The 21226-nt window shown below is 40.5% G+C and overlaps 1 protein-coding gene across 1 annotated transcript in view; it reads right to left on the minus strand.

Annotated features, from left to right (window-relative positions):
• CCDC171 (coiled-coil domain containing 171) overlaps positions 1 to 21226 on the minus strand; it is a 182778-nt gene that overhangs the window by 56141 nt on the left and 105411 nt on the right. Inside the window, exon 23 of the mRNA XM_030969447.1 lies at positions 12554 to 12685. Coding sequence (XP_030825307.1) covers positions 12554 to 12685 — 132 coding nt within the window. The remainder of the gene's footprint in view (positions 1 to 12553; positions 12686 to 21226) is intronic.

Below are 21226 nucleotides of genomic sequence, written 5' to 3' on the forward strand. Positions count from 1 at the left end.
GCCCTGAGGCCCCCAAACCATCAGGAGGCAAAGGGAGGAAGGATCGCGGCTTGAGTGACCCCCTCTTAATAATAGAGTGGGTGTTCCTCAGCCATCATCGATCCAAAAGAATCACTACGCCACAGGAGCTGATAGCGGAACTGATCCGGAAAGCAAGATCTCGGATCAGGGAGCTGGCTGGTGTGGACTTTACATGCATTCACATTCCCATTGAGTTGAAAGATGGGAAATTCCAAATTAGGATGTTTAACGAACTCCTGAGGACCAATGAGAGCCTTCAGTTCGCTCTTGATAGTTACACAGGGCGCATTGAGGTGGGCTGTCCGGCCCATCCAATTTTCAACAAAAGCGTCCAGTTCAAATTGTCATTAAAATCTGTCCAAAGTCGTGTCCCCCTTAAAGCCCTAACCATTTTCACTGACGCATCCGGAGGATCCCACAAGTCCGTAGTGACTTGGAAGGACCCTCAAACCCAGCAGTGGGAGTCAGACATTCAAGAGGTCGAAGGATCACCTCAAATTGCTGAGTTGGATGCAGTCGTTAGGGCATTCGAAAGATTTAAGGAGACCCCGTTCAATCTGATTACCGATTCGGCTTATGTGGCAGGTGTGACATCAAGAGCAGAGCACGCAGTCCTACAGGAAGTTCGGAATTTGGCCCTTTTTCAGTTGCTCTCGAGACTTGTTCAGCTGATCTCCCACCGAGAGCAACCTTACTATGTCATGCATGTAAGGTCCCACACAGATCTGCCCGGCTTTATAGCCGAGGGTAACCGCAGGGCCGATGCCCTTGCGGCCCCGGTGCAGATGGCGCCGCTCCCCGACGTGTTCCGCCAGGCCAAAATCAGCCATCAGCTCCATCACCAGAATGCCCCAGGCCTTGTCCGTCAGTTTAACATCTCCCGCGAGCAAGCCAGGGCAATTGTGGCGACATGTCCCCAATGCCAACGGGACCAGCTCCCCTCGCTGCCCACTGGAGTCAACCCTCGCGGCTTATCTAGCTGCGAGCTGTGGCAAGTCGACGTGACACATGTCGCGCAATTCGGTCGTCTTAAATACGTGCATGTGTCCGTCGACACCTTTTCCAGTGCCGTCTACGCCTCGGCCCACACAGGCGAGAAAGCCTCGGATGTCCGCAAACATCTCATCCAGGCTTTCTCGGTGTTGGGCATCCCCAAGGCAATCAAATCAGATAATGGGCCGGCGTACCGCTCCAAGGAGCTCCGGGAGTTCCTGCAACAATGGGGTGTGGAACATACCACCGGCATCCCCCACTCCCCCACTGGCCAAGCGATCGTGGAGCGGACCCACCAGAGCTTGAAGAAAATCTTAGACCACCAAAGCCAAGCGATGAAGGTGGAGTCCCCACAGTCCAGACTCGCGCGGGCGCTTTTCACTTTAAATTTTCTTAACTGTTCTTTTGATAATTTCGACCCCCCCATTATAAGACATTTTGGTTTCCATGAGGATCTCAAGCTTAAGAAAAAACCTCCGGTACTGGTCAGGGACCCGGAGACGTGGAAGGTGGAGGGGCCGTACGACCTGGTGACCTGGGGAGGGGATACGCGTGGGTCCACCCCCTCAGGTCTCCGGTGGGTTCCATCTAAGTTTGTGCGGCCCTACCTTCCACGATGCTCAAAAACACCGAGCACTCCGGCTCAAGTGGCAGTAGCAAGCTGGCGGCGGCGGAAAAAGGCCAGCCCCTTTTTCCTTGATTTGGATCTGCAGTAACCTCTAGAGACAGAACCATTGTTTTATCAAGTTTTGATTTTGTTTTGGCAGCTCTCTCCACCCTGGGAAAGACCACCCCTTTGCCCGGATGGGGTGCCTCGGGGTGGTTGAGCTCCATCTTAAAAGACATCTTTATAATCGCCCTAATAATTTTCGGTTTCCTTATCTTCTGGGTGATCATCAAAACTATAATAACCAAGTCTACCTCAGCAGCTATATCTGTGAATCGAGCAGCTGTAAGCAGCCAGAGATCAGACTCAGATGCAGACCCGGCCGAATATATGGAGATGCAAGCCCTGCCGCCTCCAAATGCAGACTTGCTGTTCCCAATGGACCCACCGTTCCTGGGACTGCCTCCTCCTCCTCCACCTCTTGCCCTTGAACTGCCGACGGTCAGCTAAAGACTGCTGTGGGACTTTGAAGTTTTTAAGGTTTTAAGTTTTTGAGTTTTACCGCACCTCCCTCCTTTCCTTTTTGTGTAAAAAAGGGGGAGATGTTGCGGTGCGCACATTTTATGTTAAGTTATATTGTACGGGTTCAGTTTTTTGTACCCCATTTGGTATGTTCTACCCCCCCTCCCAGTTAATTTTGATGGTTCTGTCCCCTGTTGGTTCCTCCCCTGGGCGATCAAGCCCCAGCTGCCAGTCTCCCTCTCTCCCTCTGTTAAAGCCAATCGTTGTACCCTTTACCTTGTTAGCCGCCCCCTTTCACCCTGTCCGTCTTTCCTCCAGTTCGGCCCTGTTTCCAGAGGGTTCTTCTCTGGCAGGGCCGTGACTGGTTCCCTGGACCTAGCCCCACCCAGGTCCCTCCTCCCGAGAGAATCTAGTAGTCTCATGCTCTGCCCATCTATATGATTATCCAATCAACACTGTACCCTTCAGTACCACCCCCTTGGGTACTTAAGCAGGCTGCGCCCTGCTCTCCTTGGCAGACATCCTCTGTATCCCTCCCTGACAGTTGCCTCCTGTTACCCTCCTGAATAAACCCGACCTGTTCCCGCAGAGGGTGCCTGCTGCCTCTCTCTCATTCGTCTGCGTTTTTTTTGAGGGGGGGGGTCGCCTCCACCTCTGCGGGGGGGGGCGCCCTTCCTTCTCCGCCTCTGGCAGCAAACCCACGCGCGGGGCCGGCCGACGGCTGCCGCGGCCTCTCCTTTTAAAAGGGGGGGGGGGGGGGGGCACCAGCCCCCTCCCTCCTCGCCCGCGTTTGCTCCCTCCGCGCGCGCGCTCGCCGCCCCCACCCCCCCCCCCTTGGGGGGCCGGCCCTCCGCCCTCGCGCGCGCGCGCCGCCCCGCCCGCCCCCCGCCCCTGCCCGCCCGCCCCCGGCCGCCGCCCCCCGGGCGTGTGGCGGCGGTCTGTTCTTTTGCTCGGGGGGGGCGCGGCCACCCCCCGCAGTCCTGGACACCTATAGCATAGATATTATGAATCCAAGAATTTGTGCTTTTCACAGTCCAATATAATGTTGGAGTTTGTGATCCTAGGATACTACCAACACATGTCACCAGACAAGCAATCAATTCAGCAGATGAAAAATCAAGACAACAGCTTCAAAATAACTTGCTATGATTCCCACAAAATAACAATGTAAAAAATAAAATTTTCAGGTAATAACATACGTGGATTTATAACCCGAAATTTATACAACCCTTTCTACCAAAAAAAAAAAAAAAAACAAACCAAAAACCAAACCCCACTAACAACAAAACACCACCAAAATTCTCAACAAAACCCCCCACCAAAATTAATTAGTCACCAATTGTTACAATCTGGTAAAACAAAATACCTTAACTTTCAATCCTTGCAAAACTTACTGTCTTCAAATTTCACCTCAGTTGTATAGCATTTGGAATGCTACCCCAGTCTACTTCTTCATTACATGATAAATGTGGAAATAAGAGAACAGCCTGTTTTTTATGCCTGGTTTTATATTCTGAAAGGTTTACTGTATTTTTCTTAATCCTTAAGTTGCATACTCACTACTGTATTTTTGTCTAACTGCTGTCACTTATATTGTCATGCAGAAGGGCAAATCAGGGTCAGTTTATATAAGCAGCATCAATCTGAAAAATCTTCATCAGTCTTTATTTCAAGGCATTATGCAAAGAAAGCTTGACATTAAGAGAGCCTTAACTGACAGCAAATGAAATCAATCAGCAAATCACTAAGCCATAATAAACTCACTCAAGTTGTAGATAACCCTTCCTCTCCCAGGTCTTTAACTACAAGGTCCACCAAAATGTAGTATCTGGGCAGCAATGTCTCCCGTGATTCCATTAAAAAATTCTTATACTAATATAGTGCAATATTTAATAATTTCTTCTTCCTCTGTAAGCAATTGATAAGAGTAACAAGGAGACATGTTCTATAATAACAGACTACTAAGCAGTTAAGCAAAAAAAAAAAGACTAAACAAAAGTCTCAGCATTTCAGAAAGAAGGGTTTTTTTAATATAAGAATAGAAAATAGTCTGATTCTGTTTCTGCTACTTAAACATTTGTGTAATATAGTCTATTGTCTTATTAAGTTCTATTGCTTAAGCTCAGTTGCTCAGCATTTTTTTAGTTTTTGAAATTAAAAGACCCAGTACAAAAAATGTAAGACTCCAGACAATTTCAATCATTCATGGTCTTCACTTCATGAATTTAATTTGTAACCCACATGATAACCAACAATTAAATATCTATGCTTTTTAATGGACTTGTCTGCATTGCAATGGTACACAGTACACACTCTCTAAAAAATAGTCACAAATTTACACTGTTGCTATTTGTGAAAACTACTCCTTTTCTGAAGATGCTGTGCACAGACAAACACATGCAGTTCAGAAAGACAGGATTTCTGAAGTAAAAATATCTGGCTAACAAGGTGTTATGAGAACTATATTTGATATAATCTGTGATTAAACAATGCTTTTTTTTTCAATTACAGCTATTAGGAGTCTGCTCTATTGACTGAGGCAGCTTTGGCTACATATTAGGATCACCATGACTCTTGAGTAATTTTTCTCATGAAAGGACAGTGAGTAGCAAACAGGAAAGATGCCTCCAGCTACAACATGCAGCAACCTGGTAGCCAGGTGAAAAAAAATCCCAGGATTACAAGCAGAAGCAAAACTAACTAAATAAACTTAGTTAATTAAGGTTGTATTTTACACAGTTCTTAAAGAGCTTTCTTGCATATGAGCACAGGTCATTCCTAAGACATCACCCAAATGCAACACACATAAATATATGAATAAGTCTATAAATATATGAAAAAGTCTAAGTTGATAAAGACAGACAGCTACATGATTGCTTGATAAGGCCAAAAAAGTAAAGTTTCCATTGAGAAAGGTTACTGAAAGGTTAAATGATTATATACTAACTTTGGCATTCAAGATAATTAAGATAATCATCATCTTAGCTGCAAAGTTTTTACAAAACTGATAGTGCTTACAAAAGGGGCTGGACAAGAGTTAGCAGTGTCACAGGCACAAAGAGAGTTTTCAGTAATTGATGAATTGGTGATTACAGACATTGACTTTGATATCTATGGTCCCTAAGGCCAAGACTTAGCAGGGCTGGAGTGCAAGAGTTTTCCAGCTGACTCCAACACCCTCTGAGAAGGTTCTTCATATAATCTGTCCTAATTTAGTAGGATGAAGACAGGCAACTGAAGAAATAAAAAAGTGCAAGGGTGACTGAAAAAGTGAGGGAAAGAGGCTAATGATAAGGAGCAGAGAAAAAAGGGAAGGAGAGAGGGCCTGTATGGGAGAGGAAAAAAAGACTGCTAACAGAAATGCTGTGAAGAGGAAACGAAGTTGAGCAGTTAAGTGGTGGAAAGGAGAAACAGTGTGAAATTCAAATTATAGAAGGCAAATTTCCAACATCACTGGCATTTAGAAGATATCTCATTTTTTAACATATTAAACAGTATTTTCCTAATATACATTAATCTTATGTTTTAAAGTAATTATACAGAATTATGGTAAAATGGCTTCCAAATATTTAGCAGCATGATACAACACATCCAGAGACATGACCCCAAATACCAGCTGAACTCTTTCATGAAGATTAAATTAGAGTTCTCCACTTTACATCTCTTCAGTCTGGTTATTCAGACTTTACTTGGCTGTCAATCATTGCTGAAGTCCTACACCAACTTTATATCGAGAGACTGATGACAGCAATGCATTTGGGTTTGCAAGAAGTGTTGCCCCACTCTGATGCTTTTGAAACATTTACTTATTTATGAGTATTTCAACTCAAAATGAAAGTGTAAAGTAGCAATAACATAATAAAGAATCACTTTTCTCTTTAAATAGTATATTTTAGACAGGCTTGTGGTCAGTCCAGAAGCACCACATTTTGACACTAGGTATGAAAGTAGTCCTTTTGGAGGGCATATGAAAAAATTAGTCCTTTTGGAGGTGGGAGGGCAGCCCAGCTGACACCAGTCGCTAAACTCCTGGACAATGAAGACCCAGTTTTACCTGACAAGAAACAGCAGTCTGATACCAGAGGAGGCAGCATTCGGGCCTCCATAATTCAATTGATAGTTCCTTCTCTGGTGAAACAGTGTAAAAATAAAAGTAATAAATGAAAGTAAAAATAAAACACTACAAGAGTGTGCATGACACATCTTTAAAACTCTAGAAACCATTTCTTCTTCCTGAAGTATTAAGACCATTTTCTTTTTAACAGCCACATTAATAAAAGAAAAAAACTTTAAAACAGAAGTGCAAGATTTAAAATACTAGTAATACTGTTTTTAAGCAGCTGCTCTACGATTAATTCATCTCATTAAGTCCTCTGACCAGAACTGATTTATGTTTGAAAGACAAGCCCTATGCACAGGATAAGATCTGATGACAGAATTATAATGTTACCTCTGAAATCACTTGCTTCCTCAATTTGGTAAAAATTTTTTTATTAACAAGTGAATACAGAAATGAGAAAGTGTTTATTATTTTGAGGAAAATTATCAGCAGAATTATGCACATCTTTCACCATCTAATCTATCAAGCATAAATCTAAAATTAATAAACAAGTGAAAATAAATACAAATTAGGAAGCTCCTAAAACTACATTTATGTTTGTCCAATTACTTAGAAACAGTGGACGTACAGCACAATTATATAATGTATGACTAAATCATGCATGAATGCATAAATGGAAAAAACCTACTTCTTCGTAAATTTATAATGATTATATGCTAACACTGAATATATGTCAGTACTTGACTATATTACTTCTAAAACTATAAGCCTTCATTTTACTGCTGCACTTTTCATTTTAAATAATCTCAAAACACCTAAGAATGGCAAAGAAGTACATATAAATCCCACACTGACTTCCTAAACCTGCATGAATGGATGGATACATGCTGAAAATAGAGGAAACAAGATGGGGCAGAGGGACAGGAGGGACAGAAAGACTGATTCAGAACAAGCAAGGTAGAGTGGGAAAGAGGCACAGGAAGCAGAAGAGAGAGCGAGACCCAGGCAGTGTAGCACACAGAGACTGAGTGAAGGAAAGCTCCAGAATCCGCAGTGCAGAGAGAGCAGGCATGCAGGGAGAGGGAAAGCAAGAGTGGGTGCATGTGGTCAGTGTGCACACAGCAGCAAGTGCATAGCCAGGAGGGCATGTGTGCAGTGGGGAGTGTGCAGAGAGGACACAAGGACAGGCAGCAGAGAGCAGGTGGCAGAGAGAGACAAAAACAGAGGCAAGACAAAGTGAAAACTTAACCATCTCAAACCCACCTGGAGGAGAGAATCACAGAATTGTTATTGCTGGAAAAGGCCTCCAAGATCAGGAACCCTTGACTGAACACCACCACACCAACAAACCATAGCACCAAGTCCCACATCCAGCTGTTCCTTGAACACCTCCAAAGATGGCAATTCCACCATATTCCTGGTAAGTCCATTCCAATGCCTTACCACCTTCCTGATGTCCAACATGAAACTCCACAGGCACAGTTGGAGCCTATGTCCTCTTGTCCTGTTGCTAGTTGCCTGGGAGAAGAGACCGACTACAACCTGACTACAACCTCCTTTCAGGTAGCTGTGGAGAACAATGAGTTGTTGGAGGTTAGGACTTTTTGGTTTTTTTTTATTTCTCTCATGAAATTTTCTCCTATTTGTTGCCTAAGGTATTTTAATGAGAATAGTTAAGACACAAAGGATGTGGCTGGGAGGAAGAGGAGAGGGAAGGGTGCAGTTTGCTGCTGCCTCTTAGCTGAGGGGCTTTCTCTTGGAAGTGCAGAGATACCACAAGATTTTGGCTGGGGGTGAGGGGCTGGGCCCATGCCTCGCTCCCACTCTCTCCCTCCTGAGCATACAATTTCTGTGCTGGGCTGTTAGGCCAGAGGATTCGCTGCCACTGCAGACCTTTTGTCTTTCACTATATCTCCTTTTCATGGGTAAGCGTCCACTTGCAAGAGCAGCTGTTGAACTGGGAGCTTTCCAACACCCGACCTCACTGGGAAGGGGACCCAATCCTTTCCTGGAGGGAGACTTTCCTGGAGGCTTGTAGCAGCTGCCTGCAGCAACCTGCCTGCCACTGCCCAGCCCTGCTGTTTTCTGCCGCTGCTTTGGGTTTTTTGCTGCACCTTAACCTGACACCCCATGTTTGCCAGAGCTTCTGCAGTTCAGGCCACAGCTCTGGAGTCTTTGTTTTGGAGTCTTTGGTGGCCACCCTAGGTGTGGCCACTGGCTGCCTCTGCTGTTCCAGCTGGCTTCTCCAAGGGTCCTGCTGCAGTCCATTTTGCCATCCAGAGGGGCACTGGGCTCGGCTGTCACTGGGGGTTTGTAAAGGAAGTCCCGTTCCGCCGGCCTGCCCACCACTGCCCACATGAGGGAAGTGGCCGGGCTCGCGCCACAGCGCCCCCTGCAGCCGCGGGGAGTCACCGCACCCGCCCTGCCCGCCGGGAGCCAGCAGCGCCCCTGCTGGCTGCGAGCAGAACTGCACCGGCGGGGAAGGCGCCTGCGGCCGAGAGAGGGCGGGGACCGGGTCTGGGCTCTGCTTGGTGTCGGTGCCGAGCTGCTGCTGTTGGTTTGTCTTGTTATACACATACACATACAGTAATAAAGAACTGTTATTCCTTTTCCTATATCTTTGCCTGAAAGCCCCGTAATTTCAAAGTTGCAATAATCTGGAGGGAAGGGGGTTACATTTTCCATTCCAAGCAAGGTTCCCACCTTCCTTGACAGACACCTGTCCTTTAAATCAGGACAGGTATCCCATGAGCCTCTTTCTCCCCAAGCGACACAACACCAGCTCCTTCAGCCACTCCTCACAGGACTTGTGCTCCAGACCGTTCTCCAGCTCTGTTGCCCTTCTCTGGACATACTCCAGCCTCTCAATGTCTGTCCTTTAGTGAGTGAGGAAGGGGTCCAGAACTGGACATAGCACTTGACGTGTGGCCTCCACCAGTGCTAAGTACAGGGGGACAATCCCTGCCCTGGCTCTGCTGGCCACACTGTTGCTAATCCAGGCCAGGATGCCACTGGCACTGCTGGCTTGTGTGAAGCCACTGTCAACCAGCATTCCCAGATCCTTTCCCCATTTCTTTTCTGCGTTCAACTAGTATCTCAGAAGTATCTCATAACTAGAAATCATGTCTTCAGATGGGTTGGATCATGCTGATAAATATTAAGAAGTCATTTCAGCAGAAATCAACTATAATTACTTTAAAACACAACATTAACATATGTGTCTGAAGTACCTAAATTTGCTTCAAGAAGTTTCTTTTGTACCAGTTTCTACCCTTCTGTGTCTACCTCTCCAAACAGAAGAAACCTAAACTTAATTATTTATACATAAATATTTAAATCTCGTTGGATTTATTTGGGGGATTTATGAATTGTCTTTAGGTAATAATGCTTGGCAACAGTATAAATTACATTTTCGATGTAAAAGTAGTTGAGACAATTCAGAATTAGTTTTCTGAATGCCCACTTCTTCTGTGAGCCAAAAAAGAAGAGTGTTAAGATTATTAAGTAACTTTATCCTCATTCTAAAGATGTAACACAATTGAACTTTGTATTTTATAAAGAGCTGATAACCTCTACTGGTTAAGTTAAATAGTCATCTGCCAAGCACGACTACTAGAATTAGCAATACCATGTCATTTTAGTTGCCTGTTGAACCCTATATCCTGTATTCATAGGAGGCGTCACATATGGTTCCACTTTTTCTCTCCAGTAGGAACATCAGGGCATGGCCAGTACAGCACACCTCAAATGTTGTGTTCACTGTGTTCCAGGTGCTTGAAAACAACAGACAATTTTCCACTTTCAAACTTAAATAACAAATAGCACAATTTTGTGACATAACATTCTTCCCAGCAATTAAATATCAGGTGAGACTTTTTCAAAGCTATAGCAATTATATTTTAATCTTAGAGATATTACACCTTTTTCATTTTTTATCCAATTGAAGTGAGGTTTTCAAACTACTAGAGTAATTCTCCTGCAGTCCTCAAGAATTTAAGAAATGCCTACAAATTAAGTCATACTTTCACTACTTGCATAGGGCTTTAGAAGATGCTTAGTACAAGGGTATGCTTGTTGAATAACTTAACATTCCAACCTACTACATAACTTTGCAATTTAAGAGCCATTCCATGAAGTGCAGGCTTTGGAGAAGATACACAGAATGGTGTCTCCAAAAATTTCATTTCATTACCTTAAGGTTGAAACTAGACGGTACAGTTTTTTAAAAGATACATGCCACTTCCATACAATGAAGAAGCGATACATTCAGACCAATGGATATATAATTAATTACTGATCTCAGCCACCTACTACAAACTGGATGCATGAATAATAAAAATAGGACAATGTCATATTCTGTCAGTACTCAACAGTTACAATAGTCAGTGTTTCATCCCTATCACACTGTCTAATTTAAGATCTTAATTTTTCATGCAATTTTAAAAAATATACTATCAAATACCAATAAATTTAAACTTGGGAAAAAACTTCTGATGTCTACACTTGTAGATAATAAGGCTTTTAACCGAGTCCTACTTAACACAGACTAACTACAGCAGTTCTAGAGAACAGCCAGGCAAACAATTCCACTGGTTTTAAAGAGAAGTGTCCATAAAGTGATTTCTCACAGTTTACCTCATTCAAAATTACAGGATTGCTCTTAATGTAGTTTTGCATGGAATTAACATCAATTAGCTGACTCCCAACTATAAAAGGAAAATTTCACAAGAAAATCTTTACAGCGTGCTTAGAAAGTTATCAAAAAAGCACTATGTATCTAGAGATAGGGAGAGAAGCAAAAGGAAGAGAAGTAAAAGGGAAAAGGAGAAAGGGAAAGAGAAAAGGAACCTCACAGTGATATAAACTGAACAAGTGGAGCTGTTTGTGTATGCACAGAGTAACCAAGTGTAACTGAAGCTGTCAGGTAAACAAAAAGTAGGTTTACATCACTGCACTACTTGTGCAGCACATACATTACTATGGGTTAGCTATAGCACCAGTACTCTGCTCAGATGTGAAATGCAACTTTTTATACTTCTGTTTCTATTCTTAGAAATAATGACAGAATAGACTATCTCGGAAATGCTTCTGCAATCACTGGAAGGTCAAAAAAGTATGGAAGTTGGGATGAGACAAAAAAAAAAGAAGCAGGTATCACCAAACAGACTTCTAAATTAGAAGAGTAAAGATGCACCTGTGGAGCTTTTTGTGCGGCTTTAAAAGTGATCATCACTGTATGGGGAAGCATTTGCAACCTACCCTCTGCCAGAGACATACAGCTGTGCTTTCTAAGGTGCATAGGAATCTCACAGTGTTACATATTACTACTTTATTATGGAAACATAATAATACACACATAATTTAAATATTTTTCATATTGAAAGAAATGCATGCAAAAGGGCAACAGTGAAAAATTTCCAGTTTAGCCTTTCTTGAATGTTTGGTTTTGTGACACTGTTCCTGCAATTATATACTGCATCTAGAACTGAAAATCTACAAAAAATTTTAAAAGGTTACTACAGAAAAGTATACACATGCAATATTTTCATTTCCTAAAATCCTTGCACTTTACTTGACTACCTTTACTCTCTCTGATTCAGATAGAAGAGCACAATGAAAGAAATATGTACTCACTCTGCCTTTTGTTCTCTCACTGGGAAAACAAAATATTCTGCTTTTAACGATAATGTATTCTGCACAGCTATAAAGACTAAGGCATAGTTTGTAGAGAAGAAGACATAACAAACTTAGAAACAATAAGGAGGCATTGCCCAGAATCTATTTTTACATCTGAAGATGTGGACATTTTTAGTTAATTTCTCTTCTTTTCCTCCTAATAAAATTAGTAGTTTGAAACACATAAATATTTAAATCTACATAAACAAAACAGCTCCTGTACTTAAGTATTCCAAATAGCAGTTTCTTCTAAATTATGAGTTATCACTGTTAATTCTAAAACTGAAATATGAAAAAACTTGATACTGACCAAGTAGCAGGATAAAAATCTTACTCCTCCCCTCCCCTCCCCCCCGTTTTTTAATTTCTATTTGTCTTGCTTAAATTAAGCAGAGAAAGGGGGGTGGGATAGAGTGATATTAATTTTCAAATATAGAATTTGTGTTTTTCCATGGTCATATCCCTGTCAGTTATTTAACATTATACCAGCAAAATTAAAAGTTCACATTGTCTCTGAAATACCACATCCAACAGTATATATGAAAATATTCTCTTTCAACTGTTGACTACATTAGTTTTGAAGCATTTTCTTCTCCACACATTCAGAGCAGTCTAGCTTCTTGTTCTCAGTTGCAAAAATGAAAACAAGAAACAGGATTATTTTAGACTCTAACCTGAAATGCTGCAGCCTCTGGCCTGCCCTTCAGCCCTTCCTCTGAAAAGGTCTCCAGGTGCAGTTTGGGTAGCTCCAGGGTGAAGTCATTCGTGGCTGCTGCAGTACACAGCAGCAAGGCCTGATCTCTGACCTAAAGGGAAAAAAACAGCATCAATGGTAATTCCCCTTCAGACACATTAACTGGGATGAACTGGGTCCCCTTGAGCCCACTGAGTGGACTTGCATTGATCGCTGGACCTGAAATCCATGAATAAATTTAGGACTAATTGATTTTTCGTTGCAAATAAATCTCTAATTCAGAGTGCTGGGAGAGAATGTTAAGAAGAAAAAGCATCTTCCCCTGGTCTGAAATGAGAAGAAAAGACACCAAGGGCTCTGTAGCCCAGCTGGCGTATATATTTCACAGATCTGTCGCCTGCAAAAACCTCATAAGAAAAGAAACAGTAATTGTAGTGTTGTACCGTAATTGTACTTCTGACTTAAGCAAACATGAACTGTGAAATTAAAAAGTTCATGTGATCACATCAATAAGAAGCTGGCATGTGAGTTCTGTCTACTCTGGTATCAGTCCTCCAGAATAAGGTTCATTTGGAAACAACTCAGTCAAAAGTCAAAATTAAATGAATAATCCACAAATAAAGCAAAACTAACTAACCTGTAACTTTCCAATTAATCGGCGGGGGGGGGGGTGGGGAATGGGAGGAAAAAATAGCTGCTGCTTTTTGCGGACTGGGAGCGGGAGGCACTCGGGGCCCTGCGCGGGGTCCGTGCCTTTGGCGCGGTTTCTCGGCTCGGCACAAAGCGCAGGCCGCCCCTGGCCGCGCGCGCCCGCCCGGCGACCCGCGCGCCGTTGGTGTCGCAGTGCCACCTGCCGGCCGCGCGCGGCAGCGCCGCCCGCGCTTTTGTCCTCGGGAATGCCGGAGCGCTCCGAGAAGGAAGCGCCGCGCTGCCCTGCCCATCGCAACATGTCCGTGCGTCCGTCTGCCAGCGCGGACGGGCCGCCGCGCGGATTTAACGCGCGCCTTCCACTGCCACACCAGTTATGCTCAACACGCCATATGATGCCACACACCCATTTTTCATTCTGTTTAGTACAAAATTTACAATGTCCGCCTCCTGGAGATCCCAGTAGTCAGATTATATTGTAATACAAACGGATAGACACACATACAAATATACGTTAGTACAAACGAATAGATTAAATCCATTCATTTTGCATACACTGCATCTGTTGAGTAGCAATAGTGAGTACTGCAAAAAAAAAAATTACTGTTCTAATGACCTAATACGCAGTCTAATACTAAAACGTATACTGAATATATCCTAAAACATATTCTGGATATATTCTAAATACATATAAATCAATAGATTTCCTAAGTATTATTTTAATAAATATCATGGTTTTTTAGAGGCTGCCTTGCCCACAAGAATGCACTGAACATGAATTAAAACATAAATCTATTCATTTAAATCCCAGATTACTTTTCTGTAACCACTTACAAAATTAAATTCTTGTAAAATGTTGATTATGAGTGAACAGATTTCAAATAATAGCAGAGCCTTTGAAATCTGCTCTGATTGAAAGAAGCATGTGCAAATCTACTGATACAAAGAAGAAGAGATTTTATTTTATTCGTTCCTCTGTTCTGTGGGAATAGGGAGCCCTACATTTCCCAAGTTGACTTAAAGAATTCCTGTCAATACCTGTGGCTGCCAAACATATGCACTATGATGCAATTTTTATAACAGGAAAGGTCCTCTACACATTTTTTGCACACATAGTGCACTAGGTTCAGGATACACAGTCCTGTGGAACAAACATACTCTCTAGAGTGTTCTGTCAGCATGTGTAATTCTGATCAGATGTTAACCTTGCTGAAGATAACAAAATACATTGCTTTAAATACACACACATGCACACACGCACACATACACGCACACACCTGATTTACATTTTTATAGCTTATATGCACAGCAACTTTTTGGTGTCTTTGCTGCCAGTATACACACAGATAAAAGAAAACATTAATGTGGATTAAGGTACTAAGAATTTATCAACATCAAACCACCAGTGTTTTGCCTTCTACCCTTCTGAACCGTAGTCAATAGATCTAAATATTTTACTGCACCCTGGCCAATTCATTGTTTGATGTTTAAAAACTCAAACAGAATCAAAGAAAATTTATTAAATTTCAGCCCCCAAATGAGATACTATTAGCTTTGAAAGTCAAGTTTAACTGCGATATTGATGATTCTCTTTTTTCTGTGACAAAATTCACAAGGGAAATCTCTATGTCAAAGTACAAAAGCAGATTGCTAATACTAGGGGGAAAAAAACAATGTATAAGCAATGTAGGTATAATATATACACAATACAGACAGTACAAGTCCCTTTAACCCTATTAGTTTCAAACTCTCTATTTCAGTATTGGGGTCTGACACTCACTGAACAACAAAATATAAACCCCATTTTTAAAACAGGTGCATTGTGGTATACAAATGCCACTAATACCACTACCATTAATCAGAAAAGAATGCTTCTTAAAGAGAAGAAAATATAAAAAAAATTGATATGAGGATTCACAATTAAAAAACAAACCAAATACTTTTTTGTGTTTGTAAATACTTAGATTGCAGAGAGTACATCTTATTATCAGTATGCATACCAGGAAACTGAAAATTAATACAAACTTTTCCTTTTGAAAAATACTCATGAGGGTTCAGGGAAAATTGTAAGAACAAAAGACTGGCTGTATGCTGTACAAGTATACTATATTGTTTCACTAGAAGTGAAAACATTCCAGGCTGCCTATCTATTCAAGGACTGGAAAGCTATAATGGTCATGCCTGCATGGACTCATGTTGGAGAGACCAGATCTGTATGAAATCTTAGTAAAAAACTAATTTAATAACTTCTGTCTATTGGCTTTTTGAGATCCAGAAAGAAACAACAGGAATTGGGAAACTGTATTTATTTCCTCATTCTCTAATGCAGTAAAAACAGTACTCACATATAAACTTACATTACAGAATCATGAGGCAAAGATAAAATGGGTAATTTAATTTCTTTTTTAAAAGAGGGTATTTTTGTAAGCTCAACAGGCAAAAGAACCATCCTTTGCAGCTAATTTAAAATGCATTTTTTAGAGCTTTTTTGTATTTAATGACTTTTTTTCTTACATATGAAATCTAAAGCAAGACCATTTTGTCTGAAAGTTCTCCTGAGGCTAGAGAGCTTTATGTTAAAATCTAAAACACCTAATCAGCTATGATTAAAAATGTCTAAAACCAGTTTCACTTCCCTATATTCTAAAATTATATAAATTTATATTTATCCATTGTTAGTGAAGGTTTTGGACATTTCCAATTTTGGTAAACATAATTTTAGCTGAGATTATGAGAAGTTTCAAGAGCGATTTTACACAGAATATAGTTAAGTATTGTGACAGTATGCTTCTAAATATCATCATTACATTTTTCAGTTTAGACATATATAAATACTATATGAAAACAGGCAAAATCACAAATCCACCCTCTACTACAATACTCATAGCATTTTAAAATAAAGAAGAAGAGTGACTTATGACAGTGTTTAACTTTTTAATTAATTAGGAGAGCAACAAAGAAGACAACACTATAGCCACTCAATTTAAAATCGATAAAGTACTCATTAATTCAGATCAAAGCTGAAACTGAATAATAAACTGAAGTTACATTATTGACTGAGCCAAGGTGTAGAATTTGATGGACTAATTCTACATGTCCAAAAATTAACTTTAAAATTTTCTGCTGCTCAAAATAATAGTAGTTTTGTCTGCAGTCCACTCTGGTGCTTACATTGGTTTTTCTGTGTACAGTTTGATGTGGTATATGCCAGTTATGCCAATAGAGACATGACACTAAATGCTAGGAAGTTGTAAAGGGTATTAGAATGTGCTCAGCCTTCCTAATGTTTTCCCAGTTGCTATCTGACTGATACAACAAACCTGAGATTTTAGTTTTTATTTTGTTCCTAATTCAATGCTTTCTTATGGTGAAAATAAAATAAAATAATGTATGGATATAAACTTCATAATATAAGCTATATATGAGAATATTTTATAAGTTCAAAGTTCACCAACTCTACTTTAAAAATACTTATTTTTAGGCTTATTTTTCTTTAATTTCCTACTACTTTTTAAATAGCATATCATCTGCAATTTAAAGAGCAGAACAAGATCTAGTGTGATTTGGTGATAAGCAAATGGAAAATAGTGATTTAATCTGTTTGTCTGAGATCACCATACTGCTGATATAACTGCAAATACAGAAATCAGTCTAAGAGTACAAGCAAAATGGTTTCTACCACACTGCTATGTGTTCTGCATGTGACATACAACAGACAAAAGTGCGTTTAGAATTTTTTAAGCAGAACAAAGCAGTTTGAATGCCAATCTTAGTCTTAACCACAGTCTTGCAAGTCTGTGGCTGATTTAGCTGCGTAGTGTCCGCACCTCCAGGGCAGCACGTTAAGTGGGGGCCATATTATACAGGTTTAAAACATGCACGGGACACAGTCCTTTGCCTAGGGAAGCATTTTAACAGAAATTAGTTACATAGTAACTGCTTTGAATGGGCAAGTCTTTGTTATAGTGTTATACAAATTACTATAGAACTAAGAAGAATAATATTTTATACATTGTTGGATAGAATTAAACCTTGATGAACACTGCCTATTTTTTTCACATTTAATATGAATTGCTAAAGTTTTCTTACTCTGTATCAAAAATACAAATGAATATACAGGAAGGAAGTTCCACCAACAATAATACTGAATAGTCTTGATAACAGTAGTTCTTCAAGTAAGTTGCTGATACAGATTATTTTCCTCATGATACATTCATATACTTTGGGCTCTCTAGAAAACAGTGATCAATCTAAGTGTGATCCATTTAAGGGAACACGGACCCCAAATTATTTGCTGCAGGATTTGGCACAAGTAATATCCAAAGAAGTACCTCCCACAGCACCCTGTCAGATCATAGACATATGTTAATATTGGTTGCTCTTAATACCAGTCTGAGCCTGCTCTGAAAGTAAGGAAATTACTACAAAAAGTGTATATTCATCTCATTGAATGAGTGCCTATATAATTTCAGAGACAATATTTTCCATCAGGATGTTTCAGCAACCAAGGATCACTCCTGAAGTCAAGAGACTGCCTGTGACAAGTCTGTGACAAGACTGCGTATCTTAAACTGAAGGCACTTTAAATCAAGCACCTAAAAACTGGAAAATTATAGACACAATTAGAGAGACAATGAGGTGCGGAATGGTATTTGGAACCAAATTCGTCAATTGAACTGCAAAAACACCCCATCAAGCCATTCTTTTTTTTTCCCCCGAGAGGGAAAAAAACCAAACTACACCAAATCACAATGTATTTTGCTCAGACAAGAGTGTCTTATAGGACAGAAAGGGAAACTTTAATGGATACTTGTTACATGGCCATCACAGTTAGGTTTGAGTTATCATTAAAAGCCATCAGATCATTGCACGTTTATTCATCAAAAGAAATATGTCCTCAAGTCCAAGGGTCTGACTTCTGTTGATAATGGAGGTTTAAATAGCATTTTGACATACCTTAGTGTAGGTGGCCATACATTATCGCAATTAGTTATACGAATATTTACCTCTATAGAATAACTACTGAAAATCTCTGTATTAGCATACTGATTCAGTGACTATGCTTTCTGATTACTGCCATACAAATTTGTATTTTATTACAAAACAAGCCATTTCACAGGTGATTTCTAAGAGAGCATTAATTACTGAACAACAGTGTTTGTGTAAAGGAGATATATCTCATAAAATTGATGTTTTGGGTGTGCTTGGCTTTTTTTTTTCTTTTTTTTTTTTCCTCCCTTCAGGACTAGTCAAGATTATGGAAATTAATTTGCAGAGCAGACTACCATTCCAGACTTACCTATAAGATTAATTCAAGCTTTCGCATATTACTACATACACACACTGCATGGTCAGTTGAATAAGATATTAATCTGATCCAGAGTTGGTTTTTTGCAAATGTTGACCACAACACCTGAGGTTCTCTTTAGCTGCAAGATGTGCACTATAATACATCCCCTATGAAAAGGTTTCAGTGACCTTGGGCTGAAAATGAACCTATGTCGGGAGAAAATAACAGTTAATATAGTCAATAATTCCATAGTTTTCAAAACAAGGATTTCTCCTTACTGAAGGCAAACTATATATAAGTATTCAGCCTTTTAAAAAACCCAAAACAAACAAACAAACAAACAAAAAAAAACCAAAAACCCCACCTCCACCAACCAAAAAAAACCCAAACAAACAATCTACCAAAAATAAAATCAAATAACCACCTTAAAACCAACAAAGAAAACCAAAATATAAAAACAAATGCATCCTGAAATTAGTTACTTAGATACATCCAAACTGAAAACAGTTAAGTGCATAGATATGACATTCGCTAATGTCTTATCTTTACTTTCTGAAGGTTTTTAAATCCCTCTTGAGTGGGAGTACCATTTTTAGCTTGGCTAGGTCAGAATGACACTGAACAATATGAGTGATGACACACTAGACAGCTATATGGACAGAGTTGTCATCAGCAAGCCAGCTGTGCTAACACCTGTATGTCCTGCACAACTGATCTTTAGGAACACGGATCAAGAAAGTCAGATTGCTAGGAGGGGAAACAAAAGTCATTCATCAAACACTGAAATTAAGAAGCACACATTTCAGATGGAGGAGGAGAAAAAGTAATATTTTTATTGCATTTTTTTCTTATTACAGAGAAATAATAGCTGGTTTTCTACTGCAATCTTCTTACAGAAGTTATTTAGAATTTTAACAATCTAATTGGGTTTTCTTGGTGATTTTTTTGCATGTACACATACTCACTGTTTCAATAGGCTTGTGATAGGGCCAGTTGAGAACAACCCAGGACCACAGTGATGGACAGACTTTGAGCACACATATAAAGCAGGCTTCACACTTAATATTAACATGTCTAACACACAGAAGAACCATCTTGGGAGTTTCATTAGGTTAGGCAAAAAAGAATTAAGTTGAGATCTCTAAAATGAGGGCTTTTAAATAATTATTGAGATAACAAAATAATATGATGGACTATAGATCCCAGTTAACTGAGAGAAATGTGGTTGATCAGTATACCTGAATGCGTCAGGTCATATCTACTGGAGTCTGACAGAGATAGCTAACTTAAGTCTCATAAGTGTTCTCTTCTTCCAGGACTGATCAATTTGTGGTCTCATTGCTGCAACTAACAATTATTGCCACTTACACTTGAGTGTTTTTTCCAATGTAGTCACTTGTATATGGACTTAAACCTATTGTAAATTAATTCCTTGCAGGCCATAAAACTGTCATCATAAGGAAATGCATTTGATTACTATGGACCACATCAGAAATAACAATCTACTGGTACAAGTATTCAATGGCCCCACCCCATCTCCAACTGTATTATGTGACTGTAAAATATGTGCTGTATTATAAAAAACCCAAACCATTAATTTAGATAAAGAAATAGAATTCTGTCTTTGTATTTTTAAAAAATGTATTATGGGATGGATGGTACAGTGTTCATATTTTTTTTCAGTGATAGAGTCATGGGACCCAGATCTCGTAAAAAGTTTAGGGGCATTTCAGAGGAGACAACAGGGGTCACAGCGACGCAATGAAACACAACAGTGGATGGATTTCAAGGCATGACTGCTGACAGGTCTGCATGGAAGTTGTTCTGCTAGCTAGCATATGAACCTTTCAATCAGCAGAAAAGAAGTGCACTACAGAAGTGGACAAAGAATAATTCTTCTGTCCAAGTGCCAGAAGGAAAGGAGCACACTGGATAGCTGCTTTGATCCCAAGTGATCAAAGCACTGGTGTGCTGGTGTGTCCCAAAGTGTCAGAATAAGTAGGTTGCTAACTCTGGTATTGGGAAAAACAGTGAGCACGTTGTATTTTATTAGCCTGCTAAAACAGCCAAATCCTAAGCAGCCAGGACCGACTATGATAGACTAAATTTGTCAAGATTTTGATAGTTAAGAGTACAAGGAAAAACAAAATATTTTCTGTCACTTTGAAGGCTGGCTCACTAGAATGACTTCTCATGGTGGTGTATAGCACAGGCTATATGTAGAGAACAGAGATTTAGGCAGGCTGAAAAGGAGGCAGCTATAGCAGTGTACCAGGTACAGTCTCTGTGAGGACAGATGAGTACAGGACAAAGTTGGTTCTAGACATCTCTGGTTCCCGACCCACCACAGGTCACAGCTAAGCCCCACAGCCCTGCTGGCAGCCCCTCTGTGAAAATGAATTTAAGAATGAGAAAAATCCATCACACAGGGAGAGAAGGAGGGAACAAAAATACTGAATATCTAAGCCAGAAAAGAAGTGAGGCAGAAACACTTAAGGCACTGGATTAGGTATTTCCTCATAGCACAGAGGACTGTGTTGGGGTATATCCATGCCATATTCCATGAAGGATCCCCTTCCAGAGCAGGTCCAGGAAATTCTTCAGGATAGTTCCTGAAGGAATTAATGTCCATGGAGAGTCCACGCTGAAGCAGATATTCTTGAAAGATGGCAGCCCATATGGAGAGCCCACAGTGATGCAGGGAAACAGCATGGG

The sequence above is a fragment of the Camarhynchus parvulus genome, chromosome Z (assembly GCF_901933205.1).
Source record: "Camarhynchus parvulus chromosome Z, STF_HiC, whole genome shotgun sequence".
In the NCBI taxonomy this organism is placed as follows: Eukaryota; Metazoa; Chordata; class Aves; order Passeriformes; family Thraupidae; genus Camarhynchus; species Camarhynchus parvulus.